This window comes from Ruditapes philippinarum, unplaced genomic scaffold (assembly GCF_026571515.1).
Source record: "Ruditapes philippinarum isolate M1 unplaced genomic scaffold, ASM2657151v2 ctg280_1_1_1_1, whole genome shotgun sequence".
Taxonomy (NCBI): domain Eukaryota; kingdom Metazoa; phylum Mollusca; class Bivalvia; order Venerida; family Veneridae; genus Ruditapes; species Ruditapes philippinarum.
Window position 1 is genome coordinate 2,236 of NW_026858315.1, and position 25,193 is coordinate 27,428.

Genomic DNA, 25,193 nt, shown 5'->3' on the forward strand with positions numbered 1-25,193 from the left:
CGGACCTTTTTTATTTTGAATATAATTCAGTACCATAAGCAATATTAAGATGGTTCTAAATTCAAAATTTTACTATTTCATGGTTAAATGTTGAATTCTGCTTAAGCCGGTGCTAGGGGGCGTGGACGGTAACTTGCACTTTCCAGTACCGTCCATGAACAGGCTCAATCAAACCGAGCCTGCAACATTTTCGATTTTGCCGTGTTGGGCTTTCTTTAGGGATTCTGAATTTATCTATTTTATCAACCAAACAGAACTTTCCAACCTATTCTGTGTCGTCTGAAAAAATATTTTCCGAAGTACTATATGTATTGAGTTACCTAAGATGGGGTCTTAGTTATTGCGCATGGATATTCAAACTATAATTCCCCAGGTGTTGCTTATTTTTGAATGTCGCATGTACTCTTATGTAACTTTTATTAACAGGCAAAACTTCAAAACATATATATTGTTGTACTATTTTTAATGCTGTTTAGCATAGAAAACAAATGTTTCGCTGATTGGATGCCTAACTGGTAAAAATAGACTGTATGATACTGGACGAAAATGATAAAAGGCCGGAAAACTGTTAGGGGACGGAAACTGCTATGAAACCTGTATCTCTTTGACAAATCTAATTAGTAATTACATTTAGTTGGACTGTACAGTATGGTTCCAGCAGTGCTTCAATATGCTGATAGCGCCCAACAAAATCAAAATCAATCTTACGGTATAAACTAAATCCGAATTAGATTCTAGTCAATCAATCAATAACACTGCGCTGACACAGACACATATCCACATCTCTGACAGACAACTAAAAAATTACTTCATTGTTGCTATGCATCCCGCACCCCATCCCGCACCCCTTTCCCCTCTCAATCCTTTAGTTTTCAGTTGATTCTGTACAGTACCTATGGAAAAACTTACTTACACACGTTACATGATGTGGCTTCGCTTGATAATACACAAAGAGTTACTTATTTTAAGTATTTTGTTGGATTTACTGAGTATAGTGTTAGTTTTTTTGTAGGTACAAATGGTGTACATATCATGAAGGGAAGTAACTCGCACTTTTCGGAATGGAGCATATGATAATGTATCTGTTGCAACATTGTTTTTCAACAAACAAGCATATGGTCACCTAGTTGTATCGGAGCAGGAGAGAATATATATTGAATAAATAACGATTTAAAATATTTACGAACAACCTCATTTTGTTTATCTTTCCAACAGCTGACTGCAAGTTACCTGGGACTTAAAGTGATATAATTTATTATAGAAACAAAATCATTATAAATAAACCTTTGAACTCCTTTCCTGCATTTCCCCTATTTTTGTATTGTTTTATGAATTTCATACAAATAATACAAACGTAATGCTGTATGAAAGAGGACATTGTATTTTGATAATTTGTGACCTATTTTGAGGATATTAAATTCAGCTGATCTGCCACCTTCGACATATCATGCTTAATATATATGAAAGTAGAAATTTAATTGAGCCGCGTCACGACAAACCCAACATACATGTACTGCGTTTGCGACCAGCATGGATCTAGACCAACATGCGCGTCCGCGCAGTCTGATCAGGATCCCTACTGTGCGCTACCAGTTTCTCTACTTGAAATGGAGTTGGTAAGCGAACAGCATGGATCCTGATCAGACTGCGCGGATGGTCGCAAACGCACTTTATTGGTTTTGTCGTGACGCTGCTCAATTGTTCTAATATAAGAAGTTCAACGGTGTCATCACATATTATTTGCTCGCTTGTGTTGATTTTGTATGCTGGTGAATTGTGCCACCCAACTGCAATAGTTTGGAACTTATATAGGATTGATTGAATTTAATTAAAATAAATAAACGCATGCCTACATTAAAATGAGAGGGTGAGAGGCCATTCCCAAGAAATAAAATAAAATCAATGAATCAATCTATAATGAATGAATAAATGAATGAATGAATAAATGAATGAATGAACGGAGAATGAATTCAAGAAGAATGAATAAATGAATGAACGAAGAATAAATGAAAAAAAGAATGAATGAATGAAAAATGAATAAATAAATAGATGTCGTAAACAACAACTGACGGTGAACAAACAAATAAAATATTTCAATAGTATGAAGTATGAAGTGACCCGACGGAAAACAAGATAACCCATGTTATCAATCTCAAATCTTGAACAACTTCAGTGGCTTTTGTCTGGTCCTCTTTCATCTTTCACGCATATGTAAACCATATACAAACCTTCAACCAGCTTGTTTAATAACAAGTCACGCTATGTTGAAATGAAAAAAAAAGGAAAAAAAACAGAAAAAAAAAACAACAACACCAGAGTCATCAAATTGGTAATAAAATTCACACAATCAGTGATTATATTTCATTTAAATCTCACAAGCTTAAGGATTAAATGTCTACATCTTGTTTTGAATAAGCTCTCAAATTAATAAAAAAAATGAAAAAGGAATATAAAAGAAATTGAAACGACCCTCCAATCCTAACGATGTAAATATTTGTATGTCGATCGTGAGAACATTAAAGTGTTTATCATGCATGTAAAATCCGACAAAACAGTGTTAAAGCAAATAAAATCATTCAAATCTTGCTTAGGAATATAGAGAAACGGAGGTAAAAATACAAAATATGTTTCGTTAATTTTTAAAGTAGATCTAGATCTAACAGACAAAGATTGCGCACGATGCAGAGCATGATACATAAATTGTACAAATTAACCATTTAGTAGTGTTAATTGACGATTATAAGTATAGGTAAAAACAAGATTGTCAGTCAAGATGTGTTCAGTTACGTGTACGTCATATTCTGCAGCGTCATTTTCATCCCATTCGCCCGAGAAATCATTTAACAATGCTGCCTTTGTTGACATCAAAGATGAAAAGGAAATAGACATAGACAACGACGACGAGAAGAGCAACAACAAACAGGCTCTCGGCATAGAAAACATTGCCATAGATGAAAAGACAGACGACCAAAATGAGGTTAAAAATCAGAAAACAGCTGAAACTTACAGAATGCATTATAAAGTTGGAGATGTTCCCGCTTTTCATCTCACATTCTTGTTTGGTCTTCAAGTAAGTATCATATATTAAAATGTTTAGTTATTTGTGTTCACATGAAGTTAATAATATACGAGTTGATATCATTATATATATGCACTTTGCATGACGATGATAAAACGTGTCATTAAAGCGGATTTATGGCTACAGTTATATCATTTAAATTTCTATTCGTGCAGTTTAAAGAATATCTTCGTAGTCACTAAAATCTAGGATTTTACGGGTCATGTTTCTTTGCAAAACAGATTATTTCGCATAAATTGATTGCAAGATTATTCTTATAAAAGAAATAAACATTCAAATAGTTAATTAATTTTATAAATTGTATACTTATATTCTGGTAAATTACGTTCTATTTGTTATTTATAATGTAATATGTGTCATTACTTATGTACTTGAAAACCCCAGTTATGTAGTGTGATGACCTGTTATACGATCAATAAAATATTCCAATTATATGTGGTACCATACAATCATATTTTGCTTACTTTTCTGTCCAATATTGATATCGTTAAAAATTACATCTTAATAATCAAGGATTACTACATTCACCATATTTCAAATAGCTAGCACCGCGGCGATTCATTATATACGATATTTATTACTTTCATTTTATCGTAAAAATATACATGTACGTTTATAATGTATATAAAAAATGATGATCAGTTTGAAATAAACTGAGATAAATTTTAAGTACAGTACACTTGATAAATATCATTAGTCGCGTGCTAAGCATCGACGACGACGACAACAACAACAAAACAACAACAACAATCCAAATAAATGTTTCGTAAAATGGTTGTTTGAGGAGATAATCATATTAAAAAGATGGAACTTATTTTGTTTATTAGTGTAACTGACAATCACGAGAATGTGGAAATCTCTCAGAGCTGACGTGTGATATGTGACATCTTAAAACATTTCACAGTACGTTATTGTTCGGCGCAAACGCAGTATATACGGGACAATATTGTTTATCTGCGCTATTAATTTACACTAAACTCAATCATTGTGCTCATTTGTGTTGGTTACACTTGATATAAACAATTTGGTTTTTTTTAAAGTACACACAGATGCACTCGGAATTTAAACGTTACCAGACGCGGCAGTGAATAATACAAGCGTCACACATTATGTGAGAAGTACGAGAGTGAAAGTGACTGAGTTGTAACCTTATGAGTGTAAAAATAACATATTCTTTGAGAGAAGATCATAGAAAGGAATTTCAGACGTATGATTCTTATATTAAAATCAGGGTCTGTGAAAAGTTCAATGTTTGCTGCAAAAATGTATACATTCGAACTTATGACATACTCATTTGTGGACTATAACTGATACAATACAGACTTGCATAACTTTGATTCACGGCCCGCTTTGTGATGTCTATAAATCTTAATCGACAAAATTACGTTTCGTCTAAATTATTTCATCACAGAAAACAATGGACAGAAATACTATTCGTTCTTAATATTTCGTCTGTTTTTGATGTGTCGTCGATTATTTACTAAAAAAGAAGTGGTATGGTGTGATTAACTAGAAGAAAAGGACATTTGTCAATTGATTAATTAGCATATGTGGGGTTTATAAATTAAAATTGTTAATTGCAGACTGCAAAATATTTTAACAATCACAACAAATAATTCTAGCTACGATGATATTTTTAATTTACAACACGGTCGCTGAATATTTTGACGAAATAAAACTCACCTTTTTAGTAAAATAAGTGAAAGTAATGTGGTTAATGATGCAAGTATTTCGTTCATTTTATAATAAAAACCTTTTACATCAAAGCATCGGTAATGCATTTGTACTCACTATTTCACATTAATGTCACAATAATGCTGGTAAGCTACTTTTCAATATACATGAATATTTCGGTAGCATAAAGTTGATAAGCAGTTTTAAAATTGCTACATTTGTATATATTTAAAGGTTCAGAACAATTTGCATTATTATCATTCCTTGTTATCCACGAATCTTAATGAACATAATTTTGTGTGTGTGCCTCATATTTTGTGTGTTACCTAAACGAAAAAAGCATTATTATGGGACTATGTTAACCTAGCTTTAACATGTTGACAGTTTATATATACACACAATAATAAATGATATCCCATACAACATTCGTTATAAACAAGGAGCTATTTACACATACAAATGATCGCATGAGACAAGAACCTGTTTCACCTGCTGTTCTTGCTTATAGATACAAAATATGGTGTAGGATATAAAATTCTTTATTGATATGCATACGTTTGAAGTAATAAAGTAAGGTAATTTAATTTCAATACGACAGAAACACGTGACGCAATTATTTCGTTTGAGAAATTGGTACATGTCCTTTACCGAATACAAAAGAGTTTGTGTGTGGACTTTTTTTTCTTGAAATTCATGAAACTCACTGGTTTTAGTAAATATGTGTGCAGCTGTATTTAAACCAACTTAAATTTAAAAAAAAAACTAAAATGGAAACCAAGGATCTGTATAAGGACAGATGTTTGCATGAAGAGAATGGATCTTTATTACCAGACAGCTTTGATGTACACGAGGGAGACTGTGGGTTCGATATTGTTGATGCAAATATGGAATCTGATAACCATATAGGCGATAAGGTTGTTAATTCTAGATATGACTCTAAATGTGACACAATAGAGGTGAACTTTGAAATAGATAAAGATGAACATGGAATGCATTATAAAGTATCTGATGTACCTAATGCCGTCTTGTGTTTTGCATTTGGATTGCAGGTAATTTTATCTGTGCATGCATGGCTATTACTTTTGCTGTTCTTTGTGTAAATAAGTGTCAATTTATCTTATGTTATAACCATTCTAAAATAAAATGTATTGAGGATATTGCTAAAATAAAATGTAATGGATAGTTTTTGCCACTATAGAAAATAGAATGTATAATGTAAAGGATAGCTCTAAAATGAAATGTTTAGGAATGAGAATAGTTTTTTAACTTACAAGTTAATTTGTCTTATAAATTCAAACATAAAACAAGTAGAGACACTTAAAATAAAAGTTGTCCTACTTTGAAAACCAATCAATATCAGTATATTATAAATAAATTTCAACGTTTATAAAATGGGTATTTTCTTAGCTACAAGAAATAATTATTATGTCATTGTTATGCAAGCATTGCTAAAATTTCTTTTTTTTTGTTCTGAAAACTTAAAAATAGCATAATTTTGCAAATCAATCAATTTTACTTCGGCCGAGTATCTTTTTAAAGATACTTCTTGTTATTAGTTGGAGTCGGACTAGCTCTATAATGTGTATCTTTAAAGGACAAAAGTAATCTGTTATACTAGTAATTCATGTTAATATAACTGTATAAAACAAGCATACATATGAATCTTTTGGATCTACCGTAAATATTTTTTCTGACTGGCATGATTGGTTTTGTATTATATAAAGCCTAACTGGGAACGAATCACGGCGCATTATTTGTTCGGAAAAGGTGTCTGACAAGTAATTTTGCACATGGGTTGAAGTACCGACAAAATGATATCAATTTTAATTTTGTACAGATGGAATTTAAAGTACACACATATATACAACATGAGACATAATTGCATTAATATTTGTTTCCAGGGCGTTGTATCAAAATTTCTGTGGCATTTCTTTATATTTCAAACAGCTAGCATACCTATTTACTAATTAATACTAATATACCATGTCTTCATAGTATTTTGTACCACTGATTTTTGAAAGAGTGCCATACATAAAATTATCAAACCCAGAGACATATTTGAACGTCTCTGTCACGGAAAAAATAATAAGTAACAATAGAACGATTAGTTAGACAAAACGGGATAAAGTATGGTTAGAAATCCAACGTTCTATTAAGACTAAACTTAGCCCAAATTTAAGTTTTGATAATGACACCAAGTGGACGGTTACGTAACATTGATTAATTTTTATTTCTTACTTTTTCAGCAAGTGTTACTAAGTATAAGTTCAACCATTTCTATTCCTTTGATTGTCGCCAATGAGATTTGTGCTGGTGACCTTGACCTTGTGAAGTCAGAGATCATGTCGACGTTTTTATTTATGTGCGGACTTTGCACCATATTGCAGACGGCTATAGGCGTGAGGTATGCTTTTATAATGTATATATAGTCATACCAGAATAAGTACTCTGTACTTATTTTTTTCGTGCCTTGCGCATTATTTGTTAAAATAAAGCCAAAAATTAAAGGGAATGATTACTGATATTGTACTGTGAATTGATATTACACTGTAAATACGAATTCGTTAAGAAAGGGGACATTTCAGCAGAAATACGTACCCAAATCTCAGGCTGATACTGGTATTATAAGTCATTTAAGCATTCATGTTTTATTCTTATTTTCTTTCAAATGAGACTTAATGATGTCATTTTATTATTAACATCATGTATCTTTTTTGTAAAGACTGCCAATAATACAAGGAGGATGTCACAAGTTTATACCTGCAGTTGCCGCACTTATGGCCTTACCCATCTGGAAATGTCCGGATCTAAGCCAAGTTACAAGTCTGGTTGTCCATGGAAACGGATCGGAATTAAACGAAACATTCGTACCGAGATTTACCGATGATCAGCGGACAGACATGTGGCAAACACGAATGAGGGAGGTATAGTATAAACCAACAACATTTCTGCTAAGCACACATGTAATACTTGCTAAATTGACAGATTCTTTGAGGATGCTTTCGCTAAAAAAAGTATACTCGATGAAATTCATATGACTTGTGGAAGAATACGTTGTATTTATGTAGATCTTATTTCGATTATTGATCTTTTTGGTTCAAATAATGGCCGGCCCTTTGTTTCAAATTAATTAATCTGAATTGTAAGCGAGATCAAAATTATTTCTGTGTATAACTTATTTCTGCTTATGTAATCAATTTTGCATGATTTCGGATAAAACACTTCGATGATTTCGTTTTCAAAATGATCATATGATAATTATTCCTATTAAAAAGTGTATCTTTTGTGTGTCAAAATTTAGAACGTCAAAAAGATGTTGCATAAGTGAATAATTTGTAACTTTCAGAAGAAGTTCAGTCTCATTTGGCTTGAATATTTTATTTTATTAGAACTAATATACAATCGTGGTATTATTACTGTATAAATTGTGCTCACATATATATAAGTATTATTTTGAAGTCTCGTAAATTTAATACATGAACATTGAACTAGAGAGATATAAAAATACAAAAAATATGGTCTTCTTTTAGTTATAGGCTCACCCAGTCTGCATTGCACGAATATACAATTTTACTTACAACAATAGATGTTTTTTCTCTTGGGATTGTTTTGTTTGAGTTTTGATTTCCCCTGAATCTTCGTATGCACTTTAATATCAAGTAGTGCGTGTAGGGAAAATGAAGGAATCTCATTCATTTGTATTTTAATTAAAGTAGTGTATTCCTTCAGATGGAAACAATTACAGCACAATTAAAAAGTCGTTGGAAAATATGTTAATTGATCTTATTTGCATACATTTCTAGGAACGTGTACTTTTACTCCAAGGTTTTTTGTTTGTTGATCTTGTTTTTTACATACTGTTTTGGTCACATCTTGGCGCTCAGTCCGCCTAACTGGCTTTCCAGTCTAAGAGAGTGGTGGCCTAGTGGTTAATGTGTCTGCCTCTGAACTCAGGGATCATGTTTGAGCCCTACTCGGGTCACGACCATGTTTCCTCATATGACACCGGTGCTGGTTGGTGCCAGGAAGAGGGCTACAAGTGATTAGAATAAGTTGCAAGAACAGTATTGTTCAGCAATCAAGCTTAAATATATATGTTTAAACTAAACTAAACTGACCAGTCTATACCAATTTATCTGTAAGTGACCGACTACTGATCCAACATGGTTTCCGAACCACCGATGAGAGACAAATGACCATTAGACAGAATGTCCGAGATAAACTGCCGCTGAGAAATTTCACCTTGTCCGAGGATAAAACCTGTCGCACCCTCAGTTACAAATCTTATGATGCCCTTGTTCAGCTAAGCGGGCAAATATGTTAGCCGTTTTATTTGAACATACATATTATTAAAGAAGGTATATTGTTTATTTCTAGAAAACATGGTAAAGTTTGAATCATTGTTTTCACAGATTCAAGGGGGAATAATTCTGTCAGCACTTGTACAGGTATTTATAGGATGTACAGGTATTCTTGGTTTGATTTTACATTGTATTGGACCTATAACCATTGTACCAACTATAACCTTGGTTGGACTATCTCTAATTGACGTAGCACTCCGCTTCTGCCAGGTTCACTGGGGAATTACAAGTTTGTAAGAAATGTTCTTTTTTTCTTTTTCATAAATCGGATCCATATTCTATTTTTAAGAAAAAGAATTGTACAGGCATATTCCTGATTGTGAATCACTATTCGGCAATCAACACTAATATGTATGACGGTGTTTCTGATGACGTGTACAATGATGTCACATTATAAAAATGCCTTTTTCATTTTAGCATATCGGAAATTTTACTTAATGACTTGAACATAATATGTAGAAGTACATTTACACGGCCAGGAAGCGGTATGAGCACACCATACACAAATTATTAAAGCTGTATACCTTCAGTTGAGCGAAGAAGTTTTAGTCAATCAACATTCAGAAAAAATATATATGTGTACTAAGATTTAAAAAAAATATTCAGAATTCAAGGAATGATGTACATGTTATATGAAATAATTGACTGTTTTTGCAGTATTTATCACCATATCTTTACTGGATAACTAAAACCCCTGTCACACTAGGACGGCGTTCTCACGGCGTCCTAAAAAAATTCAGAACGCCAAGGTGAGCGCAGTAAGATCGCAAACATCGCCACAGCATCGCCGTAGCATCGTAGTGGCATCGCATAGAACGCCGACCAACGGCGCGCATTTTGAACACGCTCAAAACAAACGCCGTCACTCGGCGTTCTAAAATGAGCGCAGTAGCATCGCAGTAAGGACGCCGTAGCAACTCAGTAGCATCTTCTACAACGCAACAGGAGCGCCGCGAAAGCGCAAAAGGAACGCCGAATCAACTCGATGGTTATCCACGGCGCTTGTACCAAGATTGTGCGACGTCTTTACCGCGCTTAGACTGCGTGTGCACGGCGCTTTTACGGAGCTTTACTATTTCGACGCAGTGTGAGCGCTGCGAGAGCGTCGTATGAGCGCCGTTAATGCGCAGTGAAAGCGCAAAGAACGTCGTAGAAGCGCAGTCCGAACGTAGACAATCGCCAACTAAAACGCCGTTGAAGCTCCGTAGCATCGCCATGATCGCCGTGAAGACGCCGTGAAGACGCCGTGAAGTCTTCATGACATCAACAATATCACATTTTTTACTGCGATCTCGCGGCGTTTTGTTAAATTTAACAACGCCGTGCAAACGCAGTGAAAGCGCATTCTAGTGTGACAGGGCCTTAACGCAGTAAGGGCTAATTTTCAATATTTTGACCCTTATTTGGTAATTAATGTGTATTGAAAGTGTCGTTTGCAGTGTGTAATTCACAATATTTTACTCTTTAATACATTTTCAAAATTTTCATGAAAATTTCATGAATCTGGAGTCTTGCTGCTTAAACGAAGTTTTCCGATTTTCTTTGTCCTGGTTAGCTCATATTGATGTATGCCGTTTGTATAGACTAATTTTGTATTATCGTAATCACATGAATAAGATAACACTTTTTAGAAATTTTACTTTCAGAACTGTGTGTCTTGTTTTCCTATTTGCGCTGTACATGAGTGAAATCAAGATTCCGTTTCCAGCATATAACAGACAAAAGAAATGTCATATAATAAAGTATCCAGTATTCAAACTACTGCCGGTAAAGTATATGTTTTTATACATGTATATGTTTATCTTATATAAATTACTGAAAGATAAGATAAATATTCCTGATTTTCAGCGTGTTACAAACGACTGCATAATGCATACATACTTCATTTAAAAGTAAACTTTAAAATTTCAATAATGCAAAAAAAAAAAATAAAAAAATGCTGTAACTTTTCATGTACAATTTATTATTTTCGGGTAAGATGTACCTTGATTTACCAATATTTACCCCAGGTGCCGCTAGGTTAAAGAAATACAGACATTATCTTGCATTTCAGGCGTATAGAAGTCTGAGGGATAGAAATACTTATATTGTAATAATTGCCTCTGTTTGATTTTGAACAGGTGATATTAGCAGTTCTCATTTCTTGGGGAGTATGTGCCATTTTAACTGTCACCGACAAATTATCATCAGATCCCAAAAGCCAGGAATATTTCACCCGCACAGACTCACGAACACATGTTCTACATGCTGCTAAATGGTTCTACTTTCCGTACCCAGGTAAAAGATTTGAAATACGGATTTCATTTTCTAAGTTTTTTTAACTAAAGATATGTACTTATTTCTTAAAAATTGTTCATACTGCGTTAAACTTTATACAAAATTCGAATGGATCTGCACAAAAAATATTTTTCAACCGTTTTAGGTCAATGGGGTCTTCCGACAATTAGTGTTGCAAGTTTCATGGCAATGCTTGCCGCAACAATGACATCCATAATAGAATCTGTTGGTGATTACTACGCATGCGCAAGAATATCTTGCGTTTCACCACCGCCTGCGCACGCAGTTAATAGAGGCATCGCCATGGAAGGGTTTGGTAGCATACTATCTGGTATTGTAGGATCAGGAGGGGCGACAACTTCTTACAGCCAAAATGTTGGCGCCATTGGATTTACAAAGGTAAGGAACATTTTACTAATTTTTTTAAAATAATTATTGCATGTGATCAAAGGTGCTAGTCGCATTGATTTGACTGACCTAAAATATGTTTAATTTTGTTATTCATGAAATATAATGTCCATATATTAAAAACACTCCGATTTTTTGTAATATTGTTTAGACTAACAGTATAACGAAAACCTATTTTTTACTTTTATTTTTTTTTAATAAATGGATATTATATTGCATTAATAAAAACAATATTAAACACACTTTAGGTCAAAATCAATGCGACTATAGCACCTTTGTATGTGATAAGCGGGAAAAAGACAGTCATGTCTTCTTTTTTGAATGTCAAAAGTTTCCACCCAGGTTAATCATTTATGTATAGCGTTATCCACTGACAAATGTCAAGTTTGTGTTTATGGGTAATTCACATACCGTACAAATGGTAAACGAAACGACAATGTTCTTATATCAATCAAGTTTACACATAAAGAGGTCATGCTGTCCAGTTTATGCTCCACTTGTTATAAATTGAAATTATTTAAATGGGCAAAATAGCGCTATAGGTATATACGTGGGTTGTTGGTAAAGTTTTGAGACTGTCAAAAAGTATTGAAAATAAATCAATGAAAAAGAGCTGTAAGGAGAGACCTTAATGAAAATAACTAACCGGAAATTGCATTCTTTAAAAGAAAATGGTTGTCAAGACAACTTGTGTAGCGGTTCATGGCGCACTGTCGTATATTTATTATCGATTACACCTATAAATGTAAATCAGTCGAAATGTTTGACATAAAAGACGAAATAACGTCAATTAAGTATCATTCTCTTCTGTGTATTTTGGCATCATCTAACGGGGAACAAGTGTGTCACATGAAATAGAAGTAGACACACTCCTTTTAACAAGATGTCGGAAAAAGCAACCTCCAAAGTTGACGTCGGACAATAAGCAGACACTGTGTACGAGTCAGAATGATCCCTACAGATACACATACTTATATAAGACGGGGTAAAACAAAACCGATATGTTCCAGGGCACTGGCTTTTGTGTGAGTGATCGTTATAGAGTAGAGATAGACATGAAGAAGTGAACAATTTTAAGCGGAGCAGCAGTCTTATCCATTGCAAATGAACGTGTCATTGCAAGATTACCAAAGGAGAACAGTGAAATAAATTGGAAACAAAAATCTGCTGAAATAGATAATTGTGCATATGAAAATGAAAAAAAAAAGAAAGAAAAAAGAAAAGAAACGTTTTGAAAGTAAGTGTCAAACTGGTTTTAGGGCTGTAACATGCGCTTTTTAAAAATGTTTATAGAATGTGTCACTTTGCGGTATTTATATTTAAAATTTTTAGAAATACATGTAGTCTTTGTTAAATATGTGTAAAGTTGGTAGAAATGTTTAGATATATACCGTGAGCAGTTCGATATTTTTATTTAATAAAAAATGATGAAAATCCTTGGATTTACCCACAATCTAGTTTTTCCATGTTAACACGTGGCCTTTCACAAAATTTTGGTAAAAAATTGATGTTTTGTGGCATTTTTATTTTTTAATTAACCCTTTACCGCATGCGCATATTGTGAAAAATGGCCGTTTTCGTTAAAAAGCCACCGTTTACAAGTTCAAACTTCTATGAAACTATGAAAAATACTTCAGTACTGATGAAACTTGGCACAAATGTTGACTGGACTATAGCCTCTGTAACAGCATGCTCTGCTCAATCTTTAATTTACTGTTACCATGGCAACGGGTGGACGTCTCAAAATTGCCAAAAATCATTATTTTGCATTGTTTTTCCCATCAAAACTGATAAAACTGATTTCGAAGTGTTGCAACTTCTCAGTTGATTGAGATAGAGTAAAAGGCCTTTCAGCGTGGGTTACATGTTACTTTACGATTGACCTGAGGCCATTTTTAGCCTATCACATGTCCAAAATTTTCTTGGCGATGAGGGGGGCTGTCGCCCTCTTCAAACCCCCGAAAGAGAAGGGGGCACATCCCCCTTCTGGCAACCCCCTGATGTACCTTTTTGATTGGGGCAATCCCTTTTTTATCACGAAAACATGTGTTTGGAGCCCAAACAGGACATTTTGTTCACTATTTGAGGCCTAAAAGAGGGGGGGGGGGGTCGAAAGTGCGTTGTTTCGCGTATATATGAGATAAAGGGTTAAGCAGTCTCAAAACTTTACGGACAACCCTCGTAATTATTGTAATGTTGTTAAGCGGTGTGATGACGTTAATTGCATAACAGAATTTAATATCATATTGCATGTAGTCAGTATTTGACATTAACATATTTTGATGCTGAATAACTTTGGGTCATTCTTAAAATATCTTTATTTCCCCTCCCAGTACCTATGCCGGTTTGGGATGGGTAGGTAGCAACATTGTGAGTTTAATATTCCTTTGTATTTAAAATATTTTTATTTAAGAATAATGTATCTATTGAAATGACATAGCATTCAATGAAAGGGGATATGTCGATGTATCTTCATTATTTTATCATCTGTTTTTAACCAAAGTTTCTAAGTTTTGTTTTATATAAATCCCAGTTTACATTTTTTACTACTACAAAAAGGACGAATAATTATATTTGACAAAAAAAGTTTTGGTAGAGATGCGGGAGGGAAAACAAAATTTATTTTTGGCCGGCCCTGTATGTAAGGCATTATTTTATTCAGGGGCCGCGTTGTGTAGCAATAATTACATGGATTGAGCTTGAAGCTTATATCCAATCTTTTAGCTTACTTGATAAAAAAATCAAGAGTTATATGCATATGCTGGACATTAGTAACCATATAAATGGAAAAGAAAAACTTTAAAAATCCAGAACAAAAATGCATACAGCTGAGATATTTTGAACGTGGCCTTTGGGTTAGCAATCTCCCCTTTTCGAGTTTTTTTTATACATTACTGATTTTATTCATAAATCACAAAGGCGTATACCAAAGCTTTAGATGACTGTAACAGAAAGAGTAAAATGATCAGCACGGCCTTATGATGTACATATAGCCGTTCTCTGCCTGGATCTTTCTTAGATATGCAGATATTACAGTCTTTAAGACCTTGTAATTACTACATTCGCTCATTGTGTATTGTTAAACACACAGGTGGCAAGTAGAAGAGCATTCCAGGTTGCAGGGTTGATATTTTTAATATGTGGACTATGTGGAAAATTCGGCGCCTTGTTGACTATGCTACCTGATCCTGTACTAGGTGGTATTGTTCTCGTCAGTTTTGGAATGGTCACAGCTGTAGGACTGTCGAATCTTCAGTTTGTATCATTACAGTCGAGTCGAAATTTGGTGATTATAGGATCCTCGTTGTTGATTGGCTTAATGGCTCCAAAATATATTATATCCAATCCAGGCTGTATAAAAACAGGTAACCCTTCAATTACATTATCGAAACATTCTTCCAATACTTATTGTCATGAAAGATATTCTGTGCTGTATCATCTAACTTTCTTCAAGATAAGATACGATAAAATAAGATAAGTAAATTTTGTTATAGTGACATTGTGTTATGTACATACATAATGAGGAAATAACTGTTTTTTTTTGACAACACCCGGCTCTAAACAGTTACTAACAGATATCCTTGGAAAGTATTTCTTTTTCTATAAATCAATTTTTACGTCTTTGATTAACTAATACAAGGAGACTCGGAAGTAAGGAAGCTGCCTGGAAAGGTTTGTTAACAAAGCAATGTGCCAAACTTCATGACTTAGTTTTATAGTTTTGTTTACTTTTATAAGATACATTACAATAGACTTCCTTTGCGCTAAGCTGACCGCTAATTATTCATTAGAAACAATTACAGAGGAAGCAGTTATACTATGATTTAGAAACCTTCTGTTTTAGTGTAATAGCTTACTAGTGGATGATGGTTTGTAATGCATTATAACAGTGGTACCAGAGGTGAACTGCCTTCACTATAGTATAGCTGCAATTCCGTTATTAATCATTCTACATAAACCTTTAAAGGTAGCGATTACAACAACAAACAAAAGATATACAATTGTCATCGAATGTTTTAAAACAATTTCATTGAGAGTAAACACCCGGTGATTATTGTATGCACATAGTTTTAAGCATTTTTAAAAGCAAGTTTTGAGAATATTTCGTTCGATTTTTATTTCAGGAAATGACGAGATAGATCGTGTTTTAACAGTTTTATTGAGCACTGCAATGTTTGTGGGTGGTTTTGTAGGATGTGTATTAGACAATACAGTTCCAGGTAATAAACTTAATGACTATATTGCCTATATAACGTTTTTCTCTGTATTCATTCCTGTTAAAGTACAGAAAACTAGGCGATAATGATCCTTATTAACATTAAAAACAACAAATTTTAAGTATGATGAATTAATGTTTACAGGTATGAAATATAGTGTATCTATATCTGTATGAAAGTTCAATGGTAACTGTTGATTAAGTTGTTGTGTTTTTGTTTGTGTGGATTTTTACTGTCTTAAAAGCACAAAAAGAAGAAGAAAAAAATAGAAGAAAGTGTGTTTTTGACATGACGTTACTGGAAATTGTTAATTTTTCGGGATTTGTCGTCCATTTAATTTATTAATTAATGAGGGTCTGGATCATTAATTGCAAAAATTCAGATCTTTCCTTAACTCTGTTTTTCTAGAATTATCCTTTTTTATTGATCAAAATGACCCAAAAATGACAATTTAAATGATAATAGAATCGCTATAAATATCACTTCTGAATTCACTTCTGAGTATATTTCATTATTATTTGAGCCGCGTCACGACAAAACCAACATAATGGGTTTGCGACCAGCATGGATCCAGGCCAGCCTGTACATCCGCGAAGTCTGATCAGGATTCATGCTGTTCGCTATCAATTTCACTACTTGTAATAGGGTTTGTAAGCGAAAAGCATGGATCCTGATCAGACTGCGCGGATGCGCAGGCTGGTCTGGATCCATGCTGGTCGCATACGCATTATGTTAGTTTTGTCATGACGCAGCTCATTTTTTTGCCTTTTTTCCGTTTTAAGTGCACCAGTTGCTCTAAGTAAGATTTTCAATTTTTATATTTTAAGGCTTCTTTACCTCAATAGAGCTTCTTTTAGAAGAATTTGATACATGTATTAAGTGCATTGAATTGTTTTTTTTTTGTCTATTAACCTGCTTATTTAAATCTGAATCTATTTTTAAACTTCTTATAATACGTTTTCTATATTCTAGTCTTTGATTTGATCATCGAAAAGTTATAGAACTTCTTTGCAAACAAATTAAAAGTAATAAATTCAAATATTACTGCACTGCTTCTTGACTTTTTTACATAAACTGTTCACATATAATATCAAGACATTTTTTATAATAATTGAAAGGTTCTGATGAAGAAAGGGGTATAAAATCATGGCGTAAGACATACACGGCAGATGTACCAACTGGTTCTGATTCCGAGGAGGACAACACTTATGATCTACCATTCATTATGAAGTGTCTAAAACGCCAGAGATGGGCAGCATATATTCCATTCCTTCCTACATTCCAGTTCAGTATTGGAAAATATTTCAAAGGACTGTGTTCAAAATGTAAAGGCAAATCGTCATGATCAAGTTGTATTTTTTACATATCCATGTGTGTGAGTGTTTGATATGTTTTGAAAATCATAATTTCACACTTTTTGAAGGGAGTGTTGTTCAAATGTAAATAGTATTCATCATAAAAATATTTTTGTTTTATATGCATATCATTTTACAGCATAATAGTTCACGGTTGACTGAAGCGAAGATTATGCTTATTTTGCATCGGACATTGATAGATATACAATATAGTTAACAAGTACAGTTTATCATTTAATTAAGCAAATCATCCCCCCATTCTTCCATATTATTTACACGACTTGCACATCATGAATTGAAACAACCAGATTACTTCACACCTTATAAACTGTATCATTGAACTACCAGCGTTTGCACCATGCGTTTACCGAATATAAATCATTATTGAATCCCAGTTTTACCAATTAAGCTAGTCTAAACAAATTATATCAAATAACTGTTGTACTCAATCTACCATTGTTTTCATTTTTCAAGTCCAAAGCATCCATATCAAGTCACTGTAGTACCTCATCAAGCCTCTTTCCTTTATTCCTTTTCAATGTCAAACATTCCTTTCAAACCATTATTGTATAAGAATTATACAAATTTGACAAATTTAAAATAGACCTTTAAAATGATATACTGAAACTCTCCGATGTCCTTATATCAAGTATCATTATAATTGTTCGTTGTAATGAAACATTTAAGAGTTTTTACCCTTGTTCTGGTATGCAATGGTCATACATGTATATTATACACTGTGTTATTTTATAGTATAGAATTGTTTTGATATATTCGCTTTAGCAAGATTTGTTTTATGTTTTTGTAAATGTAGACATATTATGCCAATATTTTTATATAGAACTACAACATCATCAGTGTCGGTAGTGCTAATGAAGATAATAATTAAAGATTTATAACGAATGATTCTTTTGTTGTTGAATTTTCCATATATCATTTATCATATAATTATGTAGTGCATTTATTAGTACACACGGCAGTATTGGATGTATGTTATAGTAATCATGATAATCATATAAGAAAGTACACACAGATAATGTAAATCTACCGATAATGTAAACAATCAGTAGGTATTCACCGACAATGTAAGCATATATTAAATGTAACAATCAGGTGCGCATGCGCCGATAATGTCAACCTATGCTAGATGATACAATTAGAAAGGCATACGCCGATAATGTAAATCTATGTTATCACAAAGAGACTGCGGTGATAATGTAATCACATATATAGTGGCATGCGCCGATAATCTTAACATACATTAATTTTACGAGCAAGAGGCATGCGCCGATAATTTATTGAGTCTTGTATTCGGGGCGACAGCTCATTTAATTGGTTTGATACTAAAACACCTAAATATAATACCTAAATATAAGAATGTGAAGGTCGAACTTGAAAGCAAGATACGTCCATTATACGAATTTAGCGGGGCAATGATAAGAACCTTATAACCTAATTTTGTGATGAATAATTATGAATATAATTAGATTGTACGCTATGTTTATTTTGCTATTTATTACGTTAACACTACATGTTATATGCTCTATATCAGGTGAGTTGACACTATGAACTATATCTAAATAGTGATGATCATGTACATGCTCTATTTGTAATTGATTTGAATGTGCTGTATTTTAGAAACTTTAGTTTACAACAATCAATGCTATTGTACATTTCGTGTCATATGCTGTTACAAATAAGAACAAAGATATCAGAAGAAATGTTACTGAAGCGAAACTTGATTATGTGATTGTCTCTCCCAGAGAGCTGGCACGACTATTACAATTTTACAGTATATATGTGTTCACTCTATGCATATGTGCGTATATTCCAACACTCTTGTATACATGCAAACGTAGGTGACAGAGGGCCGGTGTGTTATAGCTGTCAGTCTGTAAGTGACATTTCATCATGCTCTACCGTGGACAAGTGTAACAAACAACAGGTGTGTTAGCTCTTATCTGGATTTCTTATCATCTAATGAAATCTTACTAAATAACCTTTCCTGTACTATTTAATTAAACGGATCATAGTTTTAAAGTAGTGGAAATCATAGATTTTTGGCCATATTAACTGTAATGCGCCTCTTTACGTCCTGTTTAAGCGGAGTCACGCGTTGTCATCTGTTAACAACATTAGATGTACAAATTTTAGAACTTTAGTCACAAATACATATAGGTGACTTGTCTACATCGTCTCTATCTGTCTAGTAATCTTGTATTTAATGGGACTAAAAACCTTATAAACCTTGAATTTTCCTGGACCAAACTAACAATATGGTTTCTTGCTCAATAAAAATTTTGGACACTCCCTTGTATGGTTTTAATCCGGAATTGGAACAATCCTTATATCTAGTATGACGCTAAACTGCAATGTAATGTTCAATCGGTCCCTTCTGTTGATTTTTATCACTTTCATATAGTTTGTGGGAAACCTAACTTTTTTCATGCAACCGGATGATGTAAAGTTTCTTGCAATGCAAGGCTAGCCTTAGATGGGGTTGAATCAATAGGCAGCAATCTTATCATACTAATAGACCTTAATGCATTCATCCCCATTGATTTTATCACTAATTCAATGTTTGGGGGTAAACCTATACTTTGTTTCATTGCAAGGAATGTCAGTTCCTTCAAGTCAGCAGTAGATAGATAAAAAAGTATTGCTAATCTAATCATAATAATCTAATCATCAACTATGATTTTATCAAATATATTTCAGGTTTGCTCCATAGAAACTGATTTGCTAAATGCAGGAAAACTTAATCTTGGATGCAAGGATACAAATGTTCGATTTTATTTAAATTCTATATTTATCTATATTTTTAAACTTAAGTGAAGAATTGTTTTAAAACAACATTAAAATATATGATAAAAACAAACTAGTTTTGCTTTGCCATAGTCACATGTCTGCAATATGTATAAATGTAAACTTTAATTGGTGGAAAGTAATCAAATATTTACTTAAAATCTAACAGCACAAGTACGGTTAAGAACATAATACTTTTTTCCAACATGCATAACCGGCGATGTACTATATATATTATCAATTTTGTAGCACACCGATTTTGTACCTAATCTCTACAAATGTAAGTTAAGAAATTTAATTTTGAGCAAATAAATGTTTATACGTTTTTTTAAAAGAATTGCAGTAATTACAGAACCGACTTTACCTGTAGTTCTTGTTGCCATGGAGATCTCTGCAACAATAAAGGATGTGATATCAAAGGTAATGTTCCTGACGCATAACTGAGGGGTAGATGTAAATGACAAATCACATGAACATTTAGAAAAAAGAATAAGTATTAAAAATGCATTATTCTTTTCAAAATCTTCCTTTATTTTTTGGCGCCCTGTTACAATTTCCAAAAAAGTTACACATTGGCTGTATGCCTGATACATCTTTTGAATCGTTTGCGTTTTGACAATAAGTTCACTTATAGTGATTTAGTATTTTGTATGGAAGTTAAAACATTTTGCTACCTTTATCATAAATTATTCTATTCCATTTATCTTCAAATTTAAGATATTATACTATCATCGGCAGTGTTTAGAGAATTAATCTATCTTAAAAATTACATTGCATATATAAATACAATATCACCAAACGGACGGAACTAATTATTGTTATTGTTACGATAAAAATAAACATTCAATCCCATTTATTATTAGATGCTTGATAAGTAAACGTTTTTTCTCTTTCTCCTGAAGTTATAGAGAATATAACATTATTATTTTCTTTAGAAATGCCGCCTCAACAAGGGCCGATCTGCTACACATGTCACGACCAGTATACAGCTAATGAATGTTCACAAGTTACCCATTGCGCAGCTGATGAGGCAAGTACTGTGATTAGTCTTATCACCCATCTAACAACACTTTTAAGGTTTCACAATTATATCAACACACGTTATACAAGAAGTAGAAGAAGAAGAAGAAGAAGAAGAAGAAGAAGAAGTAGCAACATTTATTTACCGGTCTAATAAAAGTTAAAACTCTCAATGAAATGAACACACGAAATAAATACGGAATTAACAAATTGCTTTAAATAATAATCTTGTTGCTTTAAGTTAAGTTGTAAAATGACAAAAAATAGAAATATGTTTCTATGTTATACAGATATATGATATTTTACATATTTACAGTGATCAAATTTGCTTTATTATTGGTAATTAAGAATTTGAATATTGATGATTGACAGGCATGTATGTTAGCAAGGGTTTTAACAGGAGACAGTGTCATGTTTAATGGATATTGCGTCAACAAATTTGTAAGTACCATATCATGAACCTAAACTAGTTCAACCATGATCATCAATACTTTGATTTTATACTACCCATGGTTTTCCATGCTTTGATAAAGTACAACCCATAATCATCCATGCCTAGAGTGACATTATGCCCATCCGAGCGTTTATAATGAGTGAACAAATAAAAATCAAACTAAGTTTTCATTTTGCAAAGTTTCCTTCTTATTTTATAATTTACTTTGCATGAACGATAAACAAATCACGTAGCTCAAGATTTTTTTTTTATAAATATCCATCGGAATTTTCATGCTACGTCCAATTTATAAAAAGAGTGGACAGTATTTTTATATTTTAGGCAGATTTTGATTTTCTAATATCAAACGATGGTCAATCGCCGTTACAACAACAATCCTTTAAGAAATAATATTTATATTATAGTGAATTCAGCTCAAATTGACAATGAAAAAATGAGTATCTGTTCACTCATTATAAACTCTCGGATGAGTATAATGTCACTTAAATTATACAAATTAACTGATACCAATAGATTTTTTATACAATAAATTGTTTATAACGATGAGGCTTAAACTTTAGGCACACAATTCAACAAGGATCTATTTTAAGCTATTGAGATTTGGTGTCGTGACACCCCTGATACTGGATACAGGGATAAATAAGAAATCATAATTGATAATTGTTAAAAATATAACTTAAATGTTAGCATTAAAAATAACAATCTTTACGGTGATAAAATATACTTGTAATCTAAGACAACAAATATCTATAGGTCTGCCCCTCAGATGAAATGATTGCCGTTGGTAAAAGAGAACTGGAGACGTACAGAAAGAGACAAGATTTTACGCTTGACTGCATGAAGTGTTGCTATGACAACCTTTGTAATGATATAGATTGTAATAGTGTTGGAAATACGAACGCACCAGTTATAGACAAGCTTACCAGCACAGCACAAACGAGAACTGTCCCAACGACAATGGTATTATCAAGTAAATATACCGAATCATGTTAGTTATTCGGATGTTTGTTGACTTGTTGAAATATTCTTAAACGTTGACATTTTACTTGTCCGTTTACTAAATGGAACTAAATATATAACTTATCTTATACCATTTAAACGACACACATGTGGTCATTTGACTTAATTAATGTATTGTATGTGATGATCGGCATTGAAAAAGACATTTAAGACTAACAATTGTTTACATTTAGTGATTTGTTTCGCCTATTTAAGGTACAGTGAGTCAAAAGTATGTTTGTGGAAGTTATATCATATTGTCATACCTATTAGAATAATTTTAAAAAAACTTGTAATTTCTACTTTTTTCATTATATTTGACTATATAATTTGATGTTTGCCTATATGTGTTTTATATGGTGATTAAACAATTATCAAAGTACGGCACACACGTTCACGCAAACGACTTCATACGCCACATGGAAAATTGTACTTAACAAAATCATGCTATTTTAATTGAAGCATTGCCCCGACCAGTGGATGGACAGTTTGGAAGTTGGTCCAGCTGGACTCCATGTCCGTATAGTTGTGGAAAAGACGGCATCCAACATAGATTTCGTCATTGTGACAACCCAACGCCACAGAACGGAGGAAATAATTGCATTGGACCTAGAATTGACACACAATTTTGTCACAATAACCCTTGTTGTACAGGTGGGTTCTCTGTTGAAGGCATAAAGTAGACCAATATATCTGTATCTCCGGGGTGATTTATATTTAATCATTTAGTATACTTAATTGCAATACATGTACAAAGATTATATATTGGGTACGCCTATACTAAATTGTTTATAAATTGTAACGTTTTAATGTTTATTTTTTTCATACTTAGAACTAACATTCTCAGCTCAAATGTTAGAAAAATAATGTTCGTGAAGTTGGCAGCCTAAACAAAAACGGTCGGAAATGCATAAGTAGCACTTCCTTAGATCATTTCATGCCTCTTATCAATAACACTGTCTCAGTTATAGTTATACACGTTGGCTCTGTTGTTTGTTTCACCGCACCTTTACGTTGAACCAGTCGAGATATTGTTAATCCGTGTTGTTCATGACCGTCAACACCTTCTTGTAAGTAAGAGTTCGTTATTCTGTCATAAGGGCGAAATAATTACACCCCTTTTTACTTTGATTCAATATCTGCCAATTCTCGAGCACGTTCCCCTTCCGAAGCATCCAAAAGATAAACTGTTATTTAAACATATTTCCAGGACCACCAGTCATAACTTATATTGACAAAGATACGTTTGCGCATGCTGGCGACTTTGTGACTATTCATTGCAATGCAACCCACGCGGATAGCATACTTTGGGAAGGCCCGAAGGTTTGATATTATTTCTATATCACGATTTACTTTCTGGTTAACAAAACAAAAACGGAAGCGTTCTTCACAAGGAATAATTTATTTTATTGACACAAATGTGTGTAAAAAAGGGTGCATATTCCACATAGTAATGCCTACTCAAATACAAGATTGTAACAATTTATTAAGGAGTAAAAGAGTTGCAATTAATACATTCATGTAACATATAACAACATACAGGTTAAGATCATATATATTTTTTGAAGAACAAAATAAGCACATCTATATGTAATAAAGTATTGAACTTAAATCACATACACATCCACCTGTGGTGATATTTATATTTAGAGTATGGCGGCTGATTTGTGTCATGTCGTATTTTTGCTTCGAGTGGCGCTAGAGAAAAATATGAAAATACGACAGTCACTACTTCGTGGTACTTTCGCTCCGCGGGACACTAGGCAAAAAACACGAAAATACGACCTTGAAACTTGTTCAAGCAAGCAAATTTTGCTGACAAATTAAAACTGTAATTTTACACGTTTCAAGAGGTATTATAAGTTTAAGTTTTTAACCCTAGTAGGAAGACCTTAAAAAGATTAATACAAGTTTATTTCATGCAAGAATTTTTAATAGAAATAAAATTAACCCTGCTTACATTTATATTTGTGCGTATAATTGTAGATAGTTGGGCATCAGTTTCCTGACAACGTGGAGGTTATATCTGGTGCAAACCTGCTCGTCTTCAGTGGTATTGCCCATGATAATACTGGCATTTACAGATGTGTGGCTCAAAATTCCTGTGGTGTAACATCCAGATACGTTAAAGTTGATCTGATTTAGTAGTGTAAATGAATACATTTTGTTGTGAAATGCAATTGTAGTTTCAATAAAATTTCTTGAGAAAAGCAAAATAATTATCTTTTTATTTTATTATTATTATCGATTATTTGACATGTTTATTTTTGTGTTAACCATTACAGGTGTGTTCAAGTTTATGAAGAAACACTTTACCTTTTAGGAACCCATTATTTGTTTATATAGTTGTCTCTTGGTCGACCCTATTTTCATAAACCAGATAATGACGAATTTGGCAATTATTTCAGCATTCCTTCCATCCATTTCAGAATTCCTGACATATTTTACTTTGTTGTCGTTTTGTATATTGATAAATCAAGACCGTTTTCTATGAGGTAACTGAGGACTTAAACAAACATTGGCATTCAATAAATAACAAAAACA

At 33.0% G+C, this 25,193-nt stretch overlaps 2 protein-coding genes across 3 annotated transcripts; both read left to right on the forward strand.

Annotated features, from left to right (window-relative positions):
* Nucleotides 1–5,557: 5,557 nt before the first annotated feature.
* LOC132752775 (solute carrier family 23 member 1-like) lies at nt 5,558–18,274 on the forward strand (the record flags this gene model as incomplete). The annotated part of the gene is given in 10 exon segments (XM_060743153.1): nt 5,558–5,802; nt 7,000–7,157; nt 7,476–7,677; nt 9,166–9,347; nt 10,761–10,881; nt 11,235–11,391; nt 11,537–11,790; nt 14,891–15,164; nt 15,924–16,019; nt 17,135–18,274. Coding segments are annotated over 10 exon segments (1,916 nt in total), but the record flags the coding sequence as incomplete, so codon positions are not given.
* A 481-nt stretch (nt 18,275–18,755) lies between these two features.
* Nucleotides 18,756–24,858, forward strand: LOC132752776 (uncharacterized). 2 transcript variants are annotated; one of them, XR_009628858.1, is made up of 10 exons: nt 18,756–18,923; nt 19,231–19,316; nt 20,090–20,155; nt 20,512–20,596; nt 21,112–21,206; nt 21,569–21,637; nt 22,404–22,610; nt 23,112–23,303; nt 23,860–23,972; nt 24,636–24,770. XR_009628858.1 is itself a non-coding variant. In XM_060743154.1 (10 exons), the coding sequence occupies exons 1-10, from the start codon at nt 18,845–18,847 to the stop codon at nt 24,792–24,794; spliced, it is 1,161 nt and encodes a 386-aa protein (XP_060599137.1). In that variant the 5' UTR covers nt 18,769–18,844; the 3' UTR covers nt 24,795–24,858. The 2 variants fall into 2 exon arrangements, 1 of the variants encoding a protein (XP_060599137.1); XM_060743154.1 differs by having other exon boundaries at nt 18,769–18,923; nt 22,404–22,620; nt 24,636–24,858.
* The last annotated feature ends 335 nt before the right edge of the window (nt 24,859–25,193 follow it).